This window comes from Hypanus sabinus, chromosome 21, assembly GCF_030144855.1.
Source record: "Hypanus sabinus isolate sHypSab1 chromosome 21, sHypSab1.hap1, whole genome shotgun sequence".
NCBI lineage: Eukaryota > Metazoa > Chordata > Chondrichthyes > Myliobatiformes > Dasyatidae > Hypanus > Hypanus sabinus.
In genome coordinates this window covers 54529674-54553687 of record NC_082726.1, presented here as the reverse complement: position 1 = coordinate 54553687, position 24014 = coordinate 54529674, and the positions used below count along the sequence as shown (strand labels likewise).

The 24014-nt window shown below is 41.9% G+C and overlaps 1 protein-coding gene across 1 annotated transcript in view; it reads left to right on the top strand.

Moving 5' to 3' along the window:
• Positions 1-11779: 11779 nt before the first annotated feature.
• Positions 11780-24014, top strand: part of LOC132379058 (ribonuclease P protein subunit p25-like protein) — a 29512-nt gene continuing 17277 nt past the window's right edge. The window contains exon 1 of the mRNA XM_059946559.1: positions 11780-13007. Within this exon, the coding sequence (XP_059802542.1) occupies positions 12404-13003 (600 nt within the window). The 5' untranslated portion in view covers positions 11780-12403 and the 3' untranslated portion in view covers positions 13004-13007. The remainder of the gene's footprint in view (positions 13008-24014) is intronic.

The window sequence follows — 24014 nt, the reverse complement described above, 5'->3', positions numbered from 1 at the left end:
TCCTGAACCTCCTCCCTGATGATTATGATAAGAAAAGCATGTTCTGGATGATGAGGAATAATTCATATTTTATAAGATTATGAGATGATGACAGTCACAGATAGGAAAGGTAGTCCCATCTTTTTCCCCCGGTTTGGATATCATAAGCAACAGGACGAAGAACAAGTGAGTGAAAGGAGTTGAAATGGGGATCTCAGAGTTAAGTTTTTACTTTAAGTGGCATGTCTTTGATATCTTGAACTCAGCAGGTAGTGGAATCAGATACAATTACTACATTTAAGAGTCATTTATACAGACATTAAAATAGACAAGGCAAAGTGAAGTTTAGTGCTAGTGTAGGCAAATGAGATTTGTGTGGATAGGCAAAAAGGTCAACATGAACATGGGGGGGGGGGGGTTGGTAAACAGCCTGCTATAGTGTTGTACATCTGATTCTCTATGATTCTGAAATATTAGAGTGTTCAATTATTACCACAGTAGATATGAACAGCAAGGGGAAACAGAGAAGCAAACAGAGAAAGGGATACAGAGATATTCTGATAGGATGAGAAATGATGAGGGGAGACTTGTGGAGGAATAATGAGGGAGTCCATTTAAATCTACTGAATATTGAAAAGCCTATCATTTTATGTGAACGACACATTAGTTTATATGGCAAATGTTCAACAAGCTCTCCCCTATGTTTTAAAAACACTTAAGCAGTTTGGATTTCTTTCAGGATACGAAGTTAATCTGTCAAAATCAGCACTGATGCTGATTAATACGAATAAAAGTAAGGTGTCTCTCCCTCCCCAGATTAATGTTACAAGTGAAGTCCTCTACTTGGGTATTAAAGTTAAAACTTCCTTATCGTCTGTGGCTAAAACAAATTATTCTTTAATTTTGGAAAAAAATAGAAGAAGATGTTAATAGATGAAGACACCTGCCAGTATCAGTCCCAGCCTGAAAATCGGTCAATAAAGTGTACATCTTTCCCTGCATTAATTTTATCAGCTCAATGATCCCACTTGCGCCTCCAGCAGGATATTGGTGAAAACTGGACTCTTTACTATGATGCTGTGTTTGAAACGGCAAACGACCCAATATAAAGTGGTACGCTCTACAATTCAAAAAGTCGGATGGGGGATTGGCACGTCCAAATTTTAAACTGTATCACTGGGCATTTGTATTTAAAAGTCTTAGTTATTGGATGGAGGAGGATAAAGTGTCATCATGGAAAAATATAGAACAAGAGCTAATAGCACCAATAAGGTTGAAGATCTTTCTCCTTATAGGTATGTCTACCAAAAAATGTGATTTGTATTACAGTCCAATTTTAACCCATATGCTACAAGTGTTTAGAGCAGCAGAAAAATTCCTAAAATTTAAAAGCGTATGATGCAAATCATGTCGATTATGGAACAATAATCATTTTCTGTCTGGGAGGAAACCATTCACTAACAGAGCTTGGGAGGATAAAGGTATTACTACTCTTCAAGATATTAATGGGGCAAGTACTATCCTTAGCTTTCAAGAACTGGTATCTTGATAGAATATTGATAAACACCCTCTTTTCTCCTACTTTAGAGTAAGATCAGCTTGTAAAGCCTACTGGATTCCCTGGGGGTCAGATTTAAAGGACCATCCCATTTTAAGTTGGATACAGAGTGCTCCAAGACAGATATTGTCATATATCTATGATAAATGAAACTCCTAGAAATATATGCCCACAGCAGGAATAAAAGCCTGTGATTGGGAGATATCTGAATTGGGACAAGACTTAGACTGGGATGTGATTTGGGATAATGCTGCTGGTGCTTCGAAAAACCCAAATCATCAGTATATACACTTGAAATTTTGCCATAGAGCATATCTAACACCGAGAATTAGACATCAAATGGGACTGGTTCCTGACCCATATTGCTCATTTTGTCTCCACGGAACCGTTGGCTGTTTTATGCATGTTGTATGGGATTGTCCAGGGGTTTTTGGTTTGTGGGGGAAGGTTATCAGTATTCTTACAAAACTAACGGGGGTACAGTTACCAATGGACCCCGCTGTGCATCTTCTAAATGATGACTCCCACCTTTCCCTTATGGAAAAAACACACAAAGTCTGGCTGGCAGGCCTGACTGCAGCTAAGAAGATTGTAGTCCAGCATTGGAAATCTCCCCATGATATTTCAAGTACTCACTGGCTTTGGAGCTTTTTGGACATTTCTTACCTGGAATTATCATCAACAGGAGCAAATGATGCATGACCAAACACAACCTTAATGTGGATAAATTTGACATCTAACTTAAAAGATCTTCTGTTAAAATAGGAATGCTCTGTCTGTGTATGCACTACTATTCAGCTGGTTGGTGGAGGGGAGAGGGATGGGGGGGGAGAGAGAGGGGTAGAGGGTGGGGGGTGGAGAGTGGGGTGGGGATGAGGGTTGGGGGATGGCTGGGTTAAACAGTCAAAATGTAATCGGCAACTGGTTGTATTAAATGTAATTTGTTGGATTTGCAATAAAAATTAGTGATTTAAAAAAAGAAAAGTCCGACAAGAGTGGACATGGAGAAGGTATTTCCAATAGTGGGAGAGCCTAGGACCAGAGAGCACATGCTCAATAGAAAGATGTTCCTTTATAAAGTTCAACATAAGTTTATTGTCAAAGTACACTTTGTACATATATGACACCATACACTATCCTGAGAATCATTTTCTTGCAGCCATTTACAGTAAATATAAGGAAACACAATAGAATCAATGAAAGACCACACAAAAAAAAACAGACAACCAAAGACACAATAATCTGTTCAAATACCAAAGTTAAAAATAAAACAAAATAATAATAACAATAACAAATAAATAAACAATTAATATTGAGAACATGAGTACTTGGAAGTGAGTCAGAGGTTGTGGGTACAGTTCAGTGAAGTTAAGTGATGCTATCCACTCTGGTTCAGGAGTTTGATGATTAAGGAATAATAATTGTTCCTGAACCTGGTGGTGTGGGACCTGAGGCTCCTGGATCTTCTTTCTGATAGCAACAGTGAGAAGAGTGCTTGGCCTGGACGGTGGGCATCGTTAAAGATAGATGGTGCTTTCCTACAAAAGCGCTCCTTGTAGATGTGCTCAATAGTGGGCAGTGCTTTACACATGATGGGCTGTACCACTACTTTATTGTAGACTTTTCTGTTCAAGGACATTGGTGTTTCCAGCACAGGCCATGGTGCAGCCAGTCAATATACTCTCCAATGCATATCCATAGAACTTATCAAAGTCTTAGCTGACATGCCAAATCTTCAAAAACTTCTGGGAAAGTAGAGGGACTGTTGTGCCCTCATCATAATGACACTTATGTGCTGAACCCAGGACAGATCCACTGAAATGATAACACTGAGGAATTTAATGTTGCAGACCCTCTCCACTTCTGATTCCCTGATCTGGACTGGCTCAAGGATCTCTGGTTTTCTCCTCCTGAAGCTAACAGAGATGAGGAGAAATTTCTATAGCCACAGAGTGGTGAAACTGTGGAATTAATTGCCATGGACAGCTGTGGAGGCCAAGTCATTTGTTGTATTTAAAGCAGAGATTGATAGGTACTTAATTAGTAAGGGTGTCAAAGGTGATGGGGAGAAGGCAGGAGAATGGGGTTGAGAGGGAAGATAACCCAGCCATGATGGAATGGCTCTGCAGACTTGATGGGCCAAATGGCCTAATTTTACTCCTACATCTTATGGAATTTAAACCCCAGCAAGTTACCTGCTCTGCCTCTTAAGCTGCTGTTGATCTAAGATTCATTTTCTCATTTGTTTTACCTTCATTTTTGCTTCTGAGAATTGGTGAGTACGTCAAATAGTTTGAAAGACCTACGACAGGGAAGAAGGATACTGGCCTATGCTAACACCTACCAGTGCAACCCCAACCCTTTCTCCAATCGTAATTTGCTTATATCCTCCAGGTTAGTCTTACTCACAAGACTATCAATACTCCTGTAATTCTTTCTGCCACTTACTGATCTTTGCCTTCTCAACACTAACGAGCTCAAGCCAACTTTCCTCAGCACCGATTTCCCTGCTCCATCTTCATTTCTTCACTATTCAGAAATCTCATGATCTCAGAGAGAACATATAAATTCCACACAAATAGCAGCCAAGGTCAAGGTGAACCAGAGTTCAGATCGCTGCTTTGAATGCAGCCAATGATCAAACTCCCACAATTCACTGGGGTTGAGAACTCCAAAGAATCACCACCCTCTGAGTGAAGAAATCTCTTTCCATGGTCGATCCCTTATTTGGGATAAGGCGGGGTGGAGATACATCTCTGCCAAAGGAGGTGTGAGGCACTCTTTCCCTCTGCTAGCCTGCAGATAACCCTTGGACAAGGTGCAGCATCTGCTTAGCTTCACCCCAACCCTCGATTGGGGTCACCTGAAGCCATGGGAGCAGGGGGTGGTACAGTTCACAAGTCCTGGTAAGTGCGACCACTGATGTCAGGCAGACAATCTCTGAAGAGTAATAACAATGGCTGGTGTCACCCGTCTTGTAAAGACACTGCCCAGAAGAAGCACTGGCAAAATTTGCCAAGAACAATCATGGTCATGGAAAGACCATGATCGCTCACGTCATAAAACATGACACATAACAAATGAATGATCCCTTATTTGGAGTCACTGATCCTGAATCTAGATTCTCTGGCCAGGAAAAGATGCCTTCTCTCATCTATCCTGTTGATGTTCTCTAAGAATGTTGTCCATTTCAGTACGGTCACACGTTATTCCTTTAAGAACATAGTCCAAGGCAACTCAATCTCTCTTCATATGATGGGTTGTAGATGGGTATAAAAAGTGATGGAATGGGTTGAATAGCCTTTTCAATGCTACGTGGCTCCTTGACTATGAGTCTGCCAAATGTCTGTAAGGAGTTTGTACATTCTCCCTGTGACTACGTGGGTTTCCTCCTACATTCCAAAGACACACCAGTTAGGGTTAGTAAGCTGTGGGCATACTATGCTGGTGCTGGAATCATGGTGACACTGTATTGGTTACTGACACAATTAACACATTTCATTGTTTTAATGTACATGTAACAAATAAAGTTAATCTTGATCTTTAGTCCGGTATGCTCGAGTAAGTGCAGCTTTCCTTAGGAATTAAGACTGGGCCCTATCAGCAGTGTAGTAAGTTATCCCTATACTTGAAATCTTCTTGCAACAAAGACCAAATGAGGAGGTACAGAAGCCTGAAATCCCACATCATCAAGTTCAAGGATAGTTGCTTCAGCCCTTCAATCATTCAGTTCTTGGAAACCGCACTGCAGCTGACAGGAAGGTTTTACAATCGGTATATGAAACTGCTCACAAACAAGGGAAAATCTGCAGATGCTGGATATCCAAGCAACACAGACAAAATGCTGGTCCTGATGAAGGATCTCAGCCTGAAACTTCTTCTGTACTCTTTTCCATAAATGTTGCCTGGCCTGCTGAGTTCCTCCAGCACATGAAACAGCCCAGCACATTACTGGCACCAGCCTAACTACCATCTAGGACACATACACAGAAGGGTGCTGAAAAGGGGCCAGCGGTATCATGAAGGATCCCGTCCACACTGCTCATGGACTGTTTGTCCCACTCCCAACAGGGAGGAGGCTTAATAACATTCACGCCAGGACCACCAGACCCAAAACAGTTGCTTTCCCCGAATTTCTTTCCCTTAGGGCTGATCAGCATTCAACCCACTAACCCACCCCACCACCACTACTTTATCATTTCATATCAGTCACCTTATGTCAAGACACTCCTGCGCCTAGCATCACTTTATGTATATATAATCAATCTATGTATGTAAGCAATCTCATGTATTTATTTTTTATTATTGTGTTCTTTATCTTGGTGTGATTTTTATATGCTGTATTGGGTCCACATCAACAATTATTTCATTCTCCTTTACACTTGTGTATTGGAAGACACTAAACAATCTTGAATTCTGAATCTTGAGCCAACTGGCACAGCCCTATTCACTGCAGTTCACCAACACTATGACCACTTCAAGCACTTTGTACTAAAGTATGGATTTTTTGTTTTAATTGAGTTCTTTCTTGTAAAAATCATGTGTTTTTTTTATCGTGAATGCTGCTTGTATGATGTGATGTGGCTTTTCATTGCACCTCTGCATAAATGTACTTGTGATAACAATGAACTTGACTTTGTCTTTAAGTTTTTCATCCTTGCTAATTATTTTCCTTCTCACAAGCCTTTTGAAAGTTTTATATTTCCTGCTAGTTTAATCTCATATTCTATTTTCTAAATTCTTTTGCTCATCATTTGCTCAATTCTAAAGTACACTCTGTGACGACTTCATTAGGTACACCTGTACACTGGATTATTAATAAAAATATCTAATCAGCCAATCATGTGGCAGCAACTTCAATGCATAAGTGCATGCAGAGTTAGTCAAGAGGTTCAGTTGTTGTTCAGATCAAATATAAGAATGGGGAAGAAATGTGATCCAGGTGACTTTGACCGTGGGGTGCTTCGGGTATCTCAGAAACTGTTGATGTTCTGGGATTTTCACATACAACAGTCTCTAGAGTTTACAGAAAATGATGCAAAAAACAAAAAAAACATACAGCGAGCAGCAGTTCTGTGGGTGAAAGCATCTTGTCAATGAGAGAGGTCAGAGGCAAATGGCCAGACTGGTTCAAGATGACAGGAAGGCAACAGTAACTCAAGTAACCACACATCAGAACAGCGGTGTGTCAAAGAGCATTTCTGAATGCACAACACATCGAACCTTGAAGTGGATGGGCTACAGCAGCAGAAGACCTCAAACATACACTGAGTAGTCCCTTTATTAGGTACAGGAAGTATCTAATAAAGTGGCGACTGAGGGGATTTCCAATCCCTATCATCACTTTCAGTGGTCTCTCTTCCAACAATCCAGCCTATTGCATTCTAGTTCATCATATTAGATAAGAAACACTTCTCAGCGAAGGATGATAATACAAAGCATCAAGGACACACAACACCTGTACCATCTAATGAGGTACTTAGCCCATGGTTAACCTAATGTATTATGATTGTCACTTTAATCCTTTCTCAGCTATTCTTGCCTTCATATCATTCCTAATTTATCTTCTATACTGTTACCCTTGTACTTCCCAACACTCCTTTGCTCTAAACATCACTCATTTGTTGTTTCTGTGTTGTGCATTTGATTCATAACTGCAGCCACAACCCATGTAATCTATTTGGCCAAGCCATATATTACCACTTGCAGGCTTGTAGTCGCAGTGTAGCTCTCTGACATCCAACTTGCTGGCTCCAATTATGTCTGTCAATTGGCCCATAAAACCATTGATATTATAGACTGGAAACTATCTAATAAATCTAATGGGGGAGAATAAAACGATGAGAATGGGAGATAGCAGCCTGATTGCTCTAATGTTCAGGAACTCAAATGGAACCACCATAAATTTTTATAGATTCAGGCTCTCAAACAAAATGGGATAACTACACTCACTTGCCCATCCACTGAGATGTTCCTGCAACCAATGATCTCACTTCATCTGCTATTTCATTTTCTCGCTATTTATTTCTATTTGCATTTGAACAGTTTGTTGCCTTCTGCCCTCTACTTGATCTTTCATTGTTATCGTTACTATCCTATAGATTTGCTGAATATGTCCATAGGAAAATAAATCTCACGGTTGTTCGTGGTGGCATATATGTACTCTGCAGAAGCTAGAAATCCAGAGTAAACACATGAAATGCTGGAGGAACTCAGCAGGTCAGGCACCATCTGTGGAAATGAGTAAATAATCAATGTTTCAGGCTGAGACCCTTCATCGGGAATGACTGAACTAATCATAGATAGGGCAGGCACATCCGAAGGAAAAGGAGTATAATACTGACATTATCTGCTTCACACCATCACACACTTTGCTCGACCTGAAACTTACTGATATTCCAGTGTAGAAAAGACTCTATAAATTAATTGTTACTCATGTGAGGTATCAGTTATAGTTTATTATTGTCTCATGTACCAAGACACAGTGAAAAGAAGGAAAAGATTAGCTTTATTGTCACATGTGCATTGAAACACTGAAACATCCAGTGAAACGTGTGGATGGCCAACACAGCCCTAGAAGTGTTCTCCAGGGGCAGTCCACAAGTGTTACACCATGCTACTGGTGCCAGCGTAGCATGCCCACAACTTACTAATGTGAGGGAAAACCATGGCACTCAAAGGAAACCCACACAGTCACAGGGAAAACATATAAACAGTAGTGGGTATTGATTCTTGATCTAACAATCGTGTTATCTAATCAATTAATGACCATATTTTGTCCTGCACACTGTTTGTACAGATCAAATCATTACACAGTGCATTGAGTTAAAATAATGTAAAACAATAACAATGCAGAATAAAATGTAAAAGGTATTGACAAACTGCAGTGCTGATAAACAATAACTTGCAAGATAATATCAAGGAAGACTGTGCGACCAAGAGCACATCTTGTCATACAGGAGGTCCTTTGAAGAACAGTGGGATAGAAGCTGCCCTCGAGGCTGGTGGTACGATCTTTCGGGCTTTTGTATCCTCTGTCTGATAGGAGAGGAGAGAAGAGAGACCGCCTGAGGTGGGTGGGGTCTTTGATTACTGAGGTCTTGCAATTTTGAAAGCGAGAGGTCAAGGGGAAAGTATATGGTTAATGGCAGGACCCTTCAATGAATTAATGTACAGAGGGATCTTGGGGTACATGTCCATAGCTCCCTGAAAGTGGCAACTCAGGTAGATAGGTTGGTAAAGAAAGCATATGGCATTCTTGCCTTCATAGGTCAGGGTGTTGAGGATATAAGTTAGGAAGTCAAGTTGCTTTGGTTGGGGCTCGATTGGATGTTACCTGAATTAGATAGCATGAACTATCAGGAAAGTTGGACAAAACTTGGGTTGTTTTCTCTAGACCATCAGAAGCTGAGATACAACTTGAAAGAAGTTTATAAAATTATGTCAGATATACATAGATTATTCAGAATCAGTTTCCCGGGTGTAAATGTTCAAATACTAGAGGTCAGAGAGTAGAGTGTAAGAGTTGGGATATTATGTTGCATTAGTGAGGTCATTAGTGAGGTGGCACTCGGAGTACAATCTACTTGTTTGGTCACCTTGTTATAGGAAACATGTGGTTAGGCTGGTAAGAGTGCAGAAAAGATTTATGATGATGTTGCCAAGACGAGATGCCCTGAGCTAAAGCCAGGCTAGGCCTTTATTCATTTGAACTAAAGAGATTCATTTATTCATTTTACAGAAATGTTTAAAATTATGACAAGTACAGATATGGTGGACAGTAGAGTCTTTCCCCCAGGGTAGAGGTCCAAATGCTGGGGGTGTAGATTTAGAGTGAAAGTGGAATGTTTTGAAAGGGATCCGAGGGGCAACCTTTACACACGGAAGGTAGTTGGGCAATTGAAGTGGGCTGCCAGAGGAAGTAGTTGAGGCAGGTACAATGGTATCATTTAAGAAGCACTCAGTTAGGTACATGGAGAGGGAGGGGCACGATCATAAGAAATTAGGACCAGCCAATGGACAACATGGTCAGCGTAGAGTCATTGGGTCTGTATCCCTGCTGTATCCCTATACGATACAAAGACTTGCCCACAGAAGGCAGAGGATGGTAGTGGATGAAATCTATGAGTTGCCTGGAGGTCGTTAACTGGTGGTGTTCCACAGGGATCAGTTCTGGGACCTCTGCTCTTTGTGATACTTATGAAAGATTTTGATGAGGAACTGAAAGGGTGGGTTGGTAAGTTTGCACAGGACACAAAGGTTGGTAGTGTTGTGGCTTTAGTGTTGAATGTTGTCATAGATTACAACGGGCATTGATAAGGATGGGCTGACAATTAGCAGGTGGAGTTCAGATGGAATGTGAACTGATACAATTTGGAAGGTTGAATCTGAGGTCAGTGTACAAGGTTAATGCTAGATGCTCAGCAGTGTGGAAGAACAAAATCAAATTTGGGTCCATGACCATAGCTTAAGGGGAGAAGACTATAGAATAAGTTTGAGAGGCAAAATAAGTCAGCCATGATGGAATGGCAGAGCAGACTTAATGGGCCAAATGGCCTAATTCTGCTCCTATGTCTTACCCCTCAAAGTTGCTGTGTAAGTTGATACAGTAGTTAAGAAAGCATCTGGAGTGCTGACTTTCATTAGTCATGGAATTGAGTTCAAAAGCCATGAGGTAATGTTGCAGCTCCACAAAGCTCTGGTTAGACCACACCTGGACTATTGTGCTCAGTTCTGGTTGCCTCATTATAGGAAGGATATGAAAACTTTAGAGAAATTGCAGGGGAGTTTTACCAGGATACTGCCTGGATTACAGAGCATGTATTATGAGGAAAGTTTGAGTGAGCTAGTCCTTTTCTCTTTGAAGCGAGGGAGGGTGACAGGTGACTTGATTGAGGTGCAGCATATGAGATGATAAGAGGTCTACACAGAGCGGACAGCCAGTGACTATTTCCCAGGGCTCCCTTAATTGCAGGACTCTGCAGAGAGAGCTGTGGACAGCCCAGTGTATCGGTAATTGTGAGCTTCCTATGATTCAGGACATTTACAAGGACGGGTGTGTAAAAAGGGCCTGTAGGATCACTGGGGACTCAAACCATCCCAACCACAAGCTATTCCAGCTGCTACCATCTGGGAAGCGATACCACAGCATAAAAGCCAGGACCAACAGGCTCCAGGACAGCTTCTACCACCAGGCCATCAAACTGATAAACTCACGCTGATTTGAGTGTATTCTATATTACATTGACTGTTCTATTTATTATAAATTACTATGATTGCACATTGCACATTTAGATGGAGACATTACGTAAAGATTTTTTCTCCTCATGTATATGAAAGATGTAAAAAACAAAGTCAATTCAATTCAAAAATGGCTAACAAAATAGGGCATAATTTTAAAGTAATTGGAGGAAAGTGTGAGTGGGAGGGGGATGTCAGAGGTAGTGTTCTTTTACACAGTGTAAGTATGCGGAATGTGCTGCACCGGGTTGTGGTAGAGGCAGAATCATTAAGGACATTTTAGAATTTCTTAAGTTACATGGATGAAAGAAAAATGAAGGGTGTGTGGGAGGGAAGGCTTAGTTTGATCTTAGAGGAAGTTAAGAAGCTGGTGCCACATTTTGAGCCTGAACTGTGCTCTAATGTTTTATCTACTTTGGGATTTTAAGGGGTGAGAAAGAAATCTTAAAGGAGACCTACAGGGCAAGTTTTTTTTTGCATAGGGAATGTAAAGTCCCTGGAACATGTTACCCCAACTGTAATGTGCTTAACTGACTTTTCGAGAGGCACGTGATAGTCAGGGAATGGTGGGATATGGTCCGTGTGCAGACAGGTGGGATAAGTTTCAATTGGCGTCATGGCTAAATCGTGCGCTAAACGAGCTGTTCCTTTGCTACACGCACACAAAATGCCGGAGGAACTCAGCAGGTCAGGCAGCATCTATGGAAGTGAATAAACAATCGATATTTCGGGCCGGGACCCTAATCAGGACTTTCTTTGTTATATTTTTCTAAGTTCTGGGTTGCATTTGATTGGCCTTGGTTGGGATGCGTTTGGTAAGGGTTTAAATTTACACTCAAGCACAAATCTACATCAATGACAGACCTTAAGTATTATCTTAAAAAGCAGGGTGAGTTAGTGAGGCAGGGATTTCGGGGGAGGGAATTCCAGGGTTTCGTTCCTCGTCAGCTAAAGACCTGATTGATAGCGGACTTTTCAAAGGAAGGCTTGGAGCAGATTACAGGAAGGGGACGTGGAGGCAGCTAGTTGTATACAAGGCTTTGAAACGTTTTGAAAACAGGAGGAGGCGATAAATGTGACAGCGGGTCTCCTCTGCAGGAGAGGAACCGAGAGGAGCTCGGTGCTGAAGGGGTTAAACGTTGGTCAAGTTCGTTCGCAGTGAGTGAGTGGCTCTGGGGGGCCAGAAGCCCGCGAGAGAGGCAGCAGCCCGTTGCCTCTGCGCTTTGGAGCGAGAGAGAGAGAGAGCCGCAGATTCCAGCGCAGCGGCCACAGAGCCGGGAAGGAGGCGTCCCGTGCCCCGCGGAGACCGGAGAGCCGGGGATGGAAATGGGTCCCATGGAACGTGTGCATCTCCAGGGATAAAGGCAGGGGTGCATCGAGGTTTCCTTAACAAAGCGATGCACACTTAGCGAGGAAGCCTTTTCACTGCACGGAGCGTTGCGTTGTACCCACAACCCCCTCCACGTTTTATTTGTTTTGTGGCAAAACTTGGTGCCCAGCAAGAGACTGAAAGCAATGTTGCCCCTCTTTGGATACCGCTGAAAGAGGGGGGCAATAAGTTTTTTTTCTCTCTGGGGAGAGGACTGGGAGGCGATGCCAGAGTGAGGCGTGTGGGGAGGCAAAGCCATGGAAAATTACACAAAAATCCGCAAAAGCGAGGAGGAGAGCCCCTTGCCCTTCGCGAACCTGCCGGAGGACATCGTGGAGATGCGGGTCAAGGAAGGAAGCAAGATCAGGAACCTGATGGGGTTCGCGATCGGCCGGATGGAGCTGGAAGGCACCCGGCAGATGGTGTTCACCGGCTCGGGCAGGGCGGTCACGAAGACCATCACCTGCGCGGAAATCATGAAAAGGCGAATCAAGGGTCTCCACCAGATCACCAGGTTGCGCTACAAGAGCCTACGGGAGACATGGCAACTCCGCGAGCCCCAGGAAGGCGCCCACAACCTCACCCTCCTGAAAAACGTCCCGGCCATCTGCATCCTCCTGTCAAAAGAGCCCCTGGACCCGAGTGAGAGTGGCTACCAGCCCCCGGACGCTGACGATAGCCTGTGGGTTGGCCAGACAGACAGGGAAGTCGGAGAGATGGAGACCACATCGGCTTCCAGGGGTATCAAGCGCACCCTGTGCTGCGGAAGTCAAGAAATGGTTAGAAAAGTCACAAGGGAAGATCATCAAGTCGACCCCTCCTCTAACTATAACTACCCACTGAACTACCAGCAGTAACACTGTAAGCAAACATAACTTTAACTTTATAGAACAGTTTGTAAATATTAAACGTACAAATCGAGAAATATCAATGTGTGTGTGTGTGTGTGTGTGTGTGTGTGTCCATAAAAGGTTTTGAGAACTTGCGTATCTTTAATTCATTCACAGGCTGATAAGGATGTCGACCTTGCTGTTGAACTTGGGAAGATAGTGTCATTTCAGACCGCAGTTTAGTCAGCTACATTGCACTGGGTCTGAGGTCACATGAAGGAGTATGTGGTTACACGAATATTGCCACATGTAAGGGCGGCAGATGTAATTCCCTAAGAATATCTATCCAGCTAGTAGTTCTATTGCCCAATTTATCAATCCCAGCATTTTGTTCCATTTATTCAATTAAGTTGATTTAATTTTCTCAGCTAATATAGTGGGATTTAATCTTTTCAATAGTCAAGACTTGCTAACTTTTTATTTATTTAATTTTTATTTGAAGGTACATCCCAGTAAGAGGGTCTTCCTGCCCAATGAGCCCATATGGCCCTATTCTATCCATGCGACCGACAAATATAATTAACTGTATATCTTTGGACAACAGTTAACATACCGTCTGGTGTGTCTTTGGACTGTGGGTGGAAACCGGAGCACCCGGAGGAAACCCATGCTGTCCCAGGGAGAATGTACAAATGTTCACAGACAGCAGTGGGAATTGAACCCAGGTGGTTGACACTGCAGTAGCATTGTGCTAACCTCTACACTTCCATGCCGCCCTTTAGCCACTAACCCACCATATTCCAACCAGTGAGGTCTCTGCAGGCATCAGCAAAGAGTGGCTGATTTAACATTAAAGCCTTCAGTGGGTTTTGTGTCAAGGACCTTTGAATGGGATGGATGAACTTGACGGGTTGGTGAGAAGCTGGGCTGTTGTGTTTGCATGGGTGTTCTGTCTAATGAGACAGTGGCAAGAAATATTCGCATTTCTGTGGTGCTGTTCATGTCACTTACAGAGTGACTGAGAACACTTTCAGAGTTAACCATACACTCTTTGAAATATTGATGCGGTTGGAAAACAGTAGCCAAGTGCATTATTTCCCATTATTCCTTATTATAATTTTAGTATGTTATATTTTATGTCTTGTACTGTACTGCGACCACAAACAACAAATTTCACAACATATGACAGTGATAATAAACCTGATTGCGATTCTGATTCTGAAGTGACTAGCTCATCTGCTTTTAGTGATGTTGACTGAAGGCTCAGAACGTGGGGAAAGATTTTAATAGTACATAGGACATTAAAGTACAGCACAGGCACTTTGGCCCCAATGTTGTGCTAACCTTTTAACCTACACTAAGATCAATCTAATCCTTCCCTCCTTCCTACATAGACCTTCATTTTTATATCATCCTTGTGCCTCTCAGAGTTTCTTAGATGTTCCTAATGGATCTGACACTACCACCACCCCTGGTTACTTCCATGCACTTTAACCACCAGAGGATACATAGAAATAATTCCAATCTGTCCATAAGTGAAGAGTGCTAATTTTTCTCCTGTTTTTTGGTTTAAACATTGGAGCTGTGGTGAAGTGAACCATAACATTTCAGAGAGATTCCATAAGTTTTGTGTTGACTGCAACATTGTCTGACAGCCGTGCGCTGTTATTTGTGATTGAAGTGGCCCATCTTTTTTGCCTGAGCTTTCTTGGGCTGGAAATATACTTAATGGCTACTTTATTAGGTTCAAGTGTACACCTGCACATTAATGCAAATATTTAATCAGCCCATTATGTGACAGCAACTCAATGCATAAAAGTATGCAGACATAGTTAAGAAGTTCACTTGTTGTTCAGACTACACATCAGAACGGGGAAGAAATATGATCTAAATGACTTTGACTGTGAAATGAATGCAGGTGCCAGATGGGGTGGTTTGAGTATCTGTGAAACTGCTGATCTCCTGGGATTTTCAAGCACAACAGCCTCTAGAGTTTACAGAGAATGGTGTGAAAAATGAAAAGAAAAAACATCCAGTGAATGGTAGTTCTACGGGCAAAAACACCTTGTTGAAGAGAGAGAGATCAGAGGAGAATGGCTAGACTGGTTCAAGCTGACAGGAAAGTGACAAACTCAAATAACCGCACATTACAACAGCGGTATACAGATGAACATCTCTGAAAGCAGAATACGTCGAGCCTTGAGGTGGATGAACAACAGCAACAGCAGACCACACCAGTTCCACTCCTGTACCAAATAAAGTGGGACTGTGTAATTTCTGTCTGGCTGCCCTTTTCTTTGAGTGATTTGTACAAGTATAAATAAACTGCATAAACACATGAAGGGTTATCTTTACATGGAAATGAATAAGAAAATGAAAGACTATACTGTCATTTGCTTGAAAGAGAATTTAAACGTGCGTTTAACTTCAGCAGCACAATTTTGAGTGAGCTTTAGTGCAACTTCATAGCAAAAGCTCCAGCGTATTAGCATCAGCACCAGCCTAATTATCACCCAGGACATGTATGTGGAAAGGTGTATGAAAAAGGCCAACAATGTCATGAAAGCTCATCCATTCTACTCGTGGGCTATTTGATCCACTCCCATCAGGGAGAGGGCTATTTAGCACCCACACCAGGACAACCAGATTTAAAAACAATTACTTGCCCTTAGAGCTGACCAACACCTCCACCCACTAGCCCACCCCTCCACTCCTCTCACCACCACTGCTTTTAACATTTCCTGTCAGAGTCACCTTACGTACAGACGCTCCTGTGCCGAGCATCATTTTATGGACATACAATCAATCTATGTATATGAGCTATCTTCTGTATTTATATTTATTGTGTTCCTTTTTATTACAGTGTCCTTTATCTTGTAGTGTTTTTTATTGTGCCACATCAGAATCAGAGTAATAATTATTTTATTCTCATTTACACTTGTGTGCTAGAAACGACACTAAACAATCTTGAATTAGAATTTCTTTAGAAACTGAATGGTTGTGGTGGGTTAGTAAAATGTTCAAGTTTGTTGTCATTCAGCCATACACAGCAAATTGAACACTGTTCCTGTGGGGCCAATGTATAAAACACAGTACATATGGTCATACACGGCACATACAGTGTAGTTATGATTCAGCACATGCAGTCACCAAATAATATTAGCACAAGTGGTGCGGCCTGAATGTTGACAGGTTGACATGAAGTGTGAAGTGCATGTTTATGTGAGTCAGTACAATTTTACTGGCACTATTGCAATAAAACAAGCAGTCATATAAATATCTGAAACAGCAGCAATGAAAGATGAAAAGTGACGATGCAGGAGGAGGGTGCATCTGTAAGTTGGGGGGGGGGGGGGGGTGGTCCAGGGTGCAGCGGCAGGGCACTCTGACAGGGTGCACATGTGCGCTGCCTGGCAGCAAGGTGTTAAGAAATCAAACAGCCTGGGAGAAGAAGCTGTTACCCGGGAAAAATATGTGTAAAGATGGGTGCAATTTTATAAGGTAATTATTTTTGTTCTCCCTGTGGCTGCATTTGAAGCAAAGCATGCGCCAGTGGACACATTGGCACATCTGTATTCCCATCTGCACACAAGAGGAGGGGTAGGGATCCTGAATGAGGTCAGCGTGTTTGTATATTGTTTTGTTATTCATTCACAGGATGAGGCTGTGGCTGACAAGGTCAGCATTTGTTGTCTAAACGTAATTGTCCTTGAATTGAGAGGCCATTAAGAATCAATTACGCTGTTGAGCCCGAAGTCATATACTGGGTAAGGATGGCAGCTTTCTCTCCCTGAAGGGCATTAGTGAACCATATGGCTTTTTATAACAACTCTGTAACTTCAGGGTCACTGATACAAGCTGTTTAATTCCATATCGATTTGATTGAATGAATCCAAATTCTGTCAGCCTCTCTCACGTGATTCATGCACTTGTCTGCAGGTTGTGAATCTAACCGTCCGTACACAAGCCCAGTAACACACCGCAATGCTGTCCTGTTCTATATTCCTGTAAATCAGGTGGGGGGTGAGCAGAGGGGTGTAGATGCACATTGATATGTGAATGAGTGTTTGGCTGTTGTGTATAGATGATAATACATGCTGAGGTGTCAAATTCACGTACTGTACTTTGAACTTAGAGCGATAGATACATAGAGGCACTATAGTACAAAAAAATGGGCCCTTCAGCCCATCTAGTCCATGCCAAACCATTATTCTGCCTAGTCCCATTTACCAACACCTGGACCATGGTCCTCCACACCCTCCCATTCATGTACTAATCTAAACTTCTCTTAAATGTTGTAATTGAATCCATACCCACCACTTCTGCTGGCAGCTTATTCCCTCTGAATGAAAAAATTACCCCTCAGGTTCCCTAAACATATCACCTTTCACCCTTAACCCACGACCTCTAGTTCTAGTCTCATCCCACCTCAGTGTCAAAAGCCTGCTTGCATTTACCCTATCTATAACCCTCATAATTTCCTATATCTGCATCAAATCTCCCGTCAATCTCCTATGCTCTAGAGAATAAAGACCTATCTTAGTCAACCTTTCCCTATAACTCAGGTCTTCAAGTCATTGCAACATTCTTGTAAATTTTCTCAATATTCTTTCAATCTTATTGATAATCTTTCCAGGTGGTAGGTGACCAGTACTGCACACACTACTTAAAATTATTCCTCACCAACGTCTCATTCAACTGTATAAATATTAGAGGATTTCCACATCTTGCACTTGCTGTTAAGTGACTTAATTCATGTCCTTTATTTCTGGATTTGCTTAGAAAATACTTTTAGGATTAGCGGTTTTATTTAACTTCCTAAAATATATGAGAATGATTCAAAATTGAATTAAAACACACTATGAATGTGTTGTTAAGCTAAATTTAGTTAGTAGATAAATAAGGCACATCCTATTGAAGCTAAAATCATTGTACTAATACAGACTTTAATGTAGCTTTTGAACTGTTTACTGAAAGGAGAAAATTCACTCTATTTAGCTTGTCTAAAATAGTATTGGCCTCCAATAGTTTAATGAATAGTTTCAAATAGTTTTAACTATTAATGAAACACTCTCAAGTTTAGTAAACTTCTGTAAGTTTGTTCCGGACTTTTAATAAGAAATTTCACTGAAGCATCTTGGTTTCTACCTACTTCTCCTGTTATTTGTTCAAAGTACAGTACGTGAATTTGCAGGCTGAGCCAATATTTCATTGTTTTCTTGGACCGCAACACCCAGAGGTGTGGGTAGATCTACAATGCTGGTGGGGAGAGTATTCCAGGATTTTGACTCAGTGACGGTGAAGGGACGGTGATATATTTCCAAGTCAGGATGGTGTGTAGCTTGACAGGTAACTTCCAGGTGGTGGTGTTCCCCATAGCTTTGCTGCCCTCAAGCTTCTAGATGGTCAAGGTGATGTGCTTGGAAGGTGATGTCTAAGGTGGTCTGGTGAGATGTTGCAGTGCAGGTTGTGGATGGTAAAAACTGTTGCCACTGTGGGGTGTTGGTGGAGCAAATGAATGGTGATGGATGGATGACTGTCAAGTGGGCTGCTATGTTAAAGTTAAAATCCAAATAAATTTGTTATCAAAGTCCATTATTGTCACCATATTCTACCCTGAGATTCATTTCCTTGCAGGCATTTACAGGAAAATAAAATTTATGGAATTTATGGAAAAATATACATAAAGACTAACAAACAACAGAAGTGCAGAAAAAGACAAATTGTGTAAATAGAAAAGTAATACTTGGAACATGAATTGTAGAGTCCTTGAAAGTGAGTCAGTAGGTCGTGGAAACAGTTCAGAGTTGAGGTGATTGAAGTTATTCAGGCCATTTCAGAAACCTGATAGTTGTAGTGTAATAACACTGGACAACAAAGATTTTGCTTCCTGAATATTTTTTGGTGTATCCTATGGATTTTGGGCTGCAGATCATGAAAATCACCATCTCGTTTCCCCATCACACACCATTTTTAAAAAATTGCCTGTATTTTTTATTTCAATTCATAATTCAAGTCAGAGTAACTGATGTTGAGATTAAGGAAGGCATTTTTGTTGGTCCAAAAATCAATTAAGTCATCAATGTCAGGCAATTTTCAGAACTTCTAGTTGGACTGGAGAAAATTACATGGATGGCATGCAAGGATGTTGATGCAAATTTTCCTGGTAAGTACAGAACATCAAACTACTTGCAGCTGGTTGACAACTTGCTTCAAGCATACAAAACCATGAAGTGAAACATGCCACTAAAGATTCATTTTCTGCGTTCCCATTCACACTTCTCCCCTGCAAATCTTGGTGCCGTGGGTGATGAGCATGGTGAAAGGCTTCACCAGGACATTGCAGTCGTGGAGAAACAGTGTCGGGGCAGTTGGAATCCATCAGTGCTGGCTGATTATCATTGGACACTTAAGTGAGAAGTCTCAGACACTGAGTACAAACGAAAATCATGCACAAAACACTTTAGCTTCATAAAACTATTGCAAAGCGTCAGCACCTCTGTGCAGTTAAATGCATTATATTCAATAAAAGTTAATTTCTTGTTTCTTCAAACTGTGATACAAGTAGTCTGAAATTATATTTGTGTTCAGCTTCAAACGGTCAATCATAAACAACAAAAATCTGAAGAAGCAACACTTTTGAAAAAAATTTTTGTCCAGTGTAATTGTTTCTGAACCTGGTGGTGTGGTACCTAAGTCCCCTGTAGCTCCTGTCTGATAGTAGTAGTGAAAAGAGAGATGGTGAGCTTCTTGACATTGGATTCTGCTTTCTTTTGACAGCGCTTCTTGTAAACATGTTTAATGGTTTATTTACTTATTGATTGATTGAGATGCAGCTCAGAATAGGCCCTTCCAGCCCTTTGAGCCACGCCATCCAGCAGCCCCCGATTTAACCCCAGCCTAATCACAGGACAATTTACAATGGCCAGTTAACCTACCAACTGCGGGAAGAATTCGTAGCACTCGTAGGAAACCCACATGGTTACGGGGAGAACGTGCAAGCCCTTCACAGTCAGCGGAGGTGAAGTGGATCTTGTTGAGTGTTGTTGAAGCTGCACTCGTCCAGGCAAGTGGAGAGTGTTCTACGCACTCATGAGTTGAGTCTTGTAGATGGTGGATGGCTTTGGAGAGTTCAGAGGTGAGTTACTCGCTGCAGGGTTCCTGGCCTTTCAAATTCTATTTTATTGGTAGAAACTGTGAACTAATAAGAAATTGGTAGTAACATATTCAAAAGGAAAATACTATAGATGTTGATAATCTGGAAAGAAATTGAAAATGTTGAACATCAGAGGTCTGACAGCATCTGCGAAAAGAGTTAGGGTTTTAGGCCAATAAGCATTCCCATTGGATTGAACAGATAGGCCTTTCTGGACTGAAAAAGATCAAAAGAGTGCCCCATATCGCAGACAGTGAAGGATGGAGTCCCTTGCTTTGAGTGGCTGGCTGGGAAATGTCAATGTCTTCCTGGCACTCTTCGTTCAGTTTCACTAAATAGACTTTGAATTGTCTTCAGTAGAGCCCGCCTGTGGTAGTGCAGGCCTGTACACCAGAAGTGCCATACAGCACCGAAACAGAGGTTTCCACACCGTTTACAGTCAGTTAAATTTCTTCTTACATTCCTAACTATTCTCCCTGATTTTCCTGCTGCCCATCTACACCAGGAGCGTTTTACAATGGCCGGTTAACGTACCAACCACCACAGCTTCGGGATGTTGCATGAAGGATGCTTAGAAGGAGAATAAGCAAATTCCACAGAGACCGCACCGGAGATGAGGACCACACCTGGATCACTGGAGATCTAAGGTTAACCACCCCACAACTGTGCAATCTGAATAATCAGCTGGATCTTGTTTTGAGCAAGCAACCTTTCATATACAGTTTAATGATCCTTTCACTGTTATGCTGACACTAGAGAACGTGATTTCTGCTTACTCTAGTCTTACTAAATAAATAAATCAAGGTTGTGTAATGTTACCTTAAAACTGCAAGTATAAGGTAATCATTAATAAATCTGATATCAAATTTAGGAAAAAGGCTGATTTCCTAGAGCTGTTTCAATATTGCCATCAGCAACACAGGCAATAAATGAGGTGAATAACATAGGTACGTTTAAGAATAAGCTGGATAAGTGTACAAAAGCAGAAGATTGTACTGATAAGATTAGATGGAGTAGACTGGGAAAGTGGTTTATAAAAGTATAAGTCATACCCCAGTGAACTGAATGATCTGTTTTTATGCTCTTCCGGAGAAAAACGACACACAAGGACTGACAAACAACAAATGTGCAAAAGAAGACAAACCTATAGGAAGCATTCAATTCAAGGCAGGTGTTCCCAACCTTTTCTTTATGCCATGGGCCCCTACCATTTGCCAAAGGGTCCATGGACCCCAGGTCACGAATGTTTGGTTCAAGGGCAATAAGCGATGGACTCTGCCAGATCTTGGAAACACTTTTTAAACAAAAATGAATTGACATAAGGGATCATTGTACTATATTTATTTATTTATTGAGCACAGAATAGGCCCCTCTGGCTCTTCGAGCCCTGCTGTCCAGCAATCCCCCAATTTAACCTTAGCCGAATCGTAGGACAATTTACAATGACGAATTAACCTACCAACAGGTCAGTCTCTGGACTGTGGGAAGGAGTTGGAGCACCAGGAGGAAGTCCATGCAGTCATGGGGAGAACGTACAAACTCATTACAGTCAGTAGTGGGAATTAAGCCCAGGTCGCCTGTAAAGCGTTGTGCTAACCACCAGGCTACTGTGCCGCTCCGAAGCCTGAGAATCTGGAGAAAATCCTCACATTTCTGGGGAGGATGTCCCTTCAGAGGATGCTGGAATTGAACTCTGAACTCCGAAGCCCAGTGCTGTAGTAGTCACGCTAACTGCAACACTATCATGGCAGCCCCATCTCGCATTTTACCTCCCAGGTTGTTCTGTTGTTGCCAGTCCCTCCAGCAAATTTGTCTCAAGAAGCCTCACTGAAGGAACACAATTATTTCAGTGTGATTGGTAGCACCTTGCTGTGCATCAGTTGGCTGTCACATTTGCCTATGCTGCAATGGCAATCGATGCAGTGGAGCACATTCAAATAAACAAATGCAAAATTGTAGCCTGCAATTTTGCAGCTTTTACGATTGCATTGAAAAATTGGTTTATTATTGTCACGTACTGAGGTACAGTGAAAACTTTGCTTTGAAGATCACACAAACAGATTATCTCATTACATTAGTGAACTGAGGTAGTACAAGGGAAAGCAACAAAGTTCAAAGTTCAAACTAAATTTTATTACTGAAGTATTTATATGTACTTCAGTCCTGAGAAACATTTGCCTGTGGGCATACTCAGCAAATCTGTAGAATAGTAACTATAAGAGGATCAATGAAAGATCAACCAGAGTGCAGAAGACAACAAACTGTGCAAATGCAAATATAAATAAATAACAATAAATAATGACAACATGAGATAATGAGATAGAGAGTCCTTAAAGTGAGATAACAACACACACAAAATGCTGGTAGAACACAGCAGGCCAGGCAGCATCTACAGGGAGAAGCACTGTCGACGTTTTGGGCTGAGACCCTTTGTCAGGACTAACCGAAAAGGGATAAAAAGTGAGATAATTGGTTGTGGGAACATCTCAATGGATGGGCAGTGAGTGTAGTTATCCCCCTTTGTTCAAAAGCCTGATGGTTGTGGGGTAGTAACTGCTAGTGTGAGTCCTAAGGCTCTTGTACTTTCTTCCTGATGGCAGCAGCAAGAATAATAACAGAAAATAGAATGACAATTACAGAGAAAGTGTTGGAAGACAATAAGGTGTAAGGCCATAGTGAGGTAGATTATAGAAACATAGAAAACCTACAGTACAATACAGGCCCTTTGGCTCACAAAACAATGCCAAACATGTCCTTACCTTTGAAATTACCTAGGGTTACCCATAGCCCTTTTTCTAAGCTCCACGTACCTGTCCAGGAGTCTCTTAAAAGACCCTATCGTATCCGCCTCCAACACTGTCGCCGGCAGCCCATTCCACGCACTCACCACTCTCTGCATAAAAAACTTGTCCATGATATCTCCTCTGTACCTACTTCTAAGCACCTAAAAACTGTGCCCTCTCATGCTAGCCATTTGAGCTCTTGGAAAAGGCCTCTGACTATCCACACTATCAATACCTCATCATCTTATACACCTCTATCAGGTGTATCACCTCTTATCCTCCGTCGCTCCAAGAAAAAAAGGTTGACTTCACTCAACCTATTCTCATAAGGCGTGTTCCCCCAATCCAGGCAAAATCCTTGTAAACCTCCTCTGCACCTTTTATGGTTTCCACATCCTTTCTGTAGTGAGGCAGCCAGAACTGAGCACAGTACTCCAAGTGGGGTCTGATCAGGGCCCTATTTTGCTGCAACATTACCTCTTGACTCTTAAACTCAATCCCTTGATTGATGAAGGCCAATGCACCATATGCCTTCTTAACAGTCTACCTGTGCAGCAGTTTTGAGTATAGTATGGACTTGGACCCCAAGATCCCTCTGATCCTCCAGACTGTCAGGAGTCTTAACATTAATACTACTGTATATTCTGCCATCATATTTGACCTACCAAAATGAACCACCTCACACTTACCTGGGTTGAACTCCATCTGCCACTTCTCAGCCTGGTTTTGCACCCTATCAATGTCCTGCTGTAACCTCTGACAGCCCTCCACACTATCAATTACACCCCCAACCTTTGTGTTATCAGCAAATTTACTAACCCATCCCTCCACTTCCTCATCCAGGTCATTTATAAAAATCACAAAGAGGAGGGGTCCCAGAACAGATCCCTGAGGCACACCACTGGTCACCGGCCTCCATGCAGAATATGGCCCATCTACAAGCACACTTTGCCTTCTGTGGGCAAGCCAGTTCTGGATCCACAAAGCAATGTCCCCTTGGATCACATGCCTCCTTATTCAATAAACCTTGCATGGGGTACCTTGTCAAATGCCTTGCTGAAATCCATATTCACTACATCTACTGCTCTACCTTCAACAA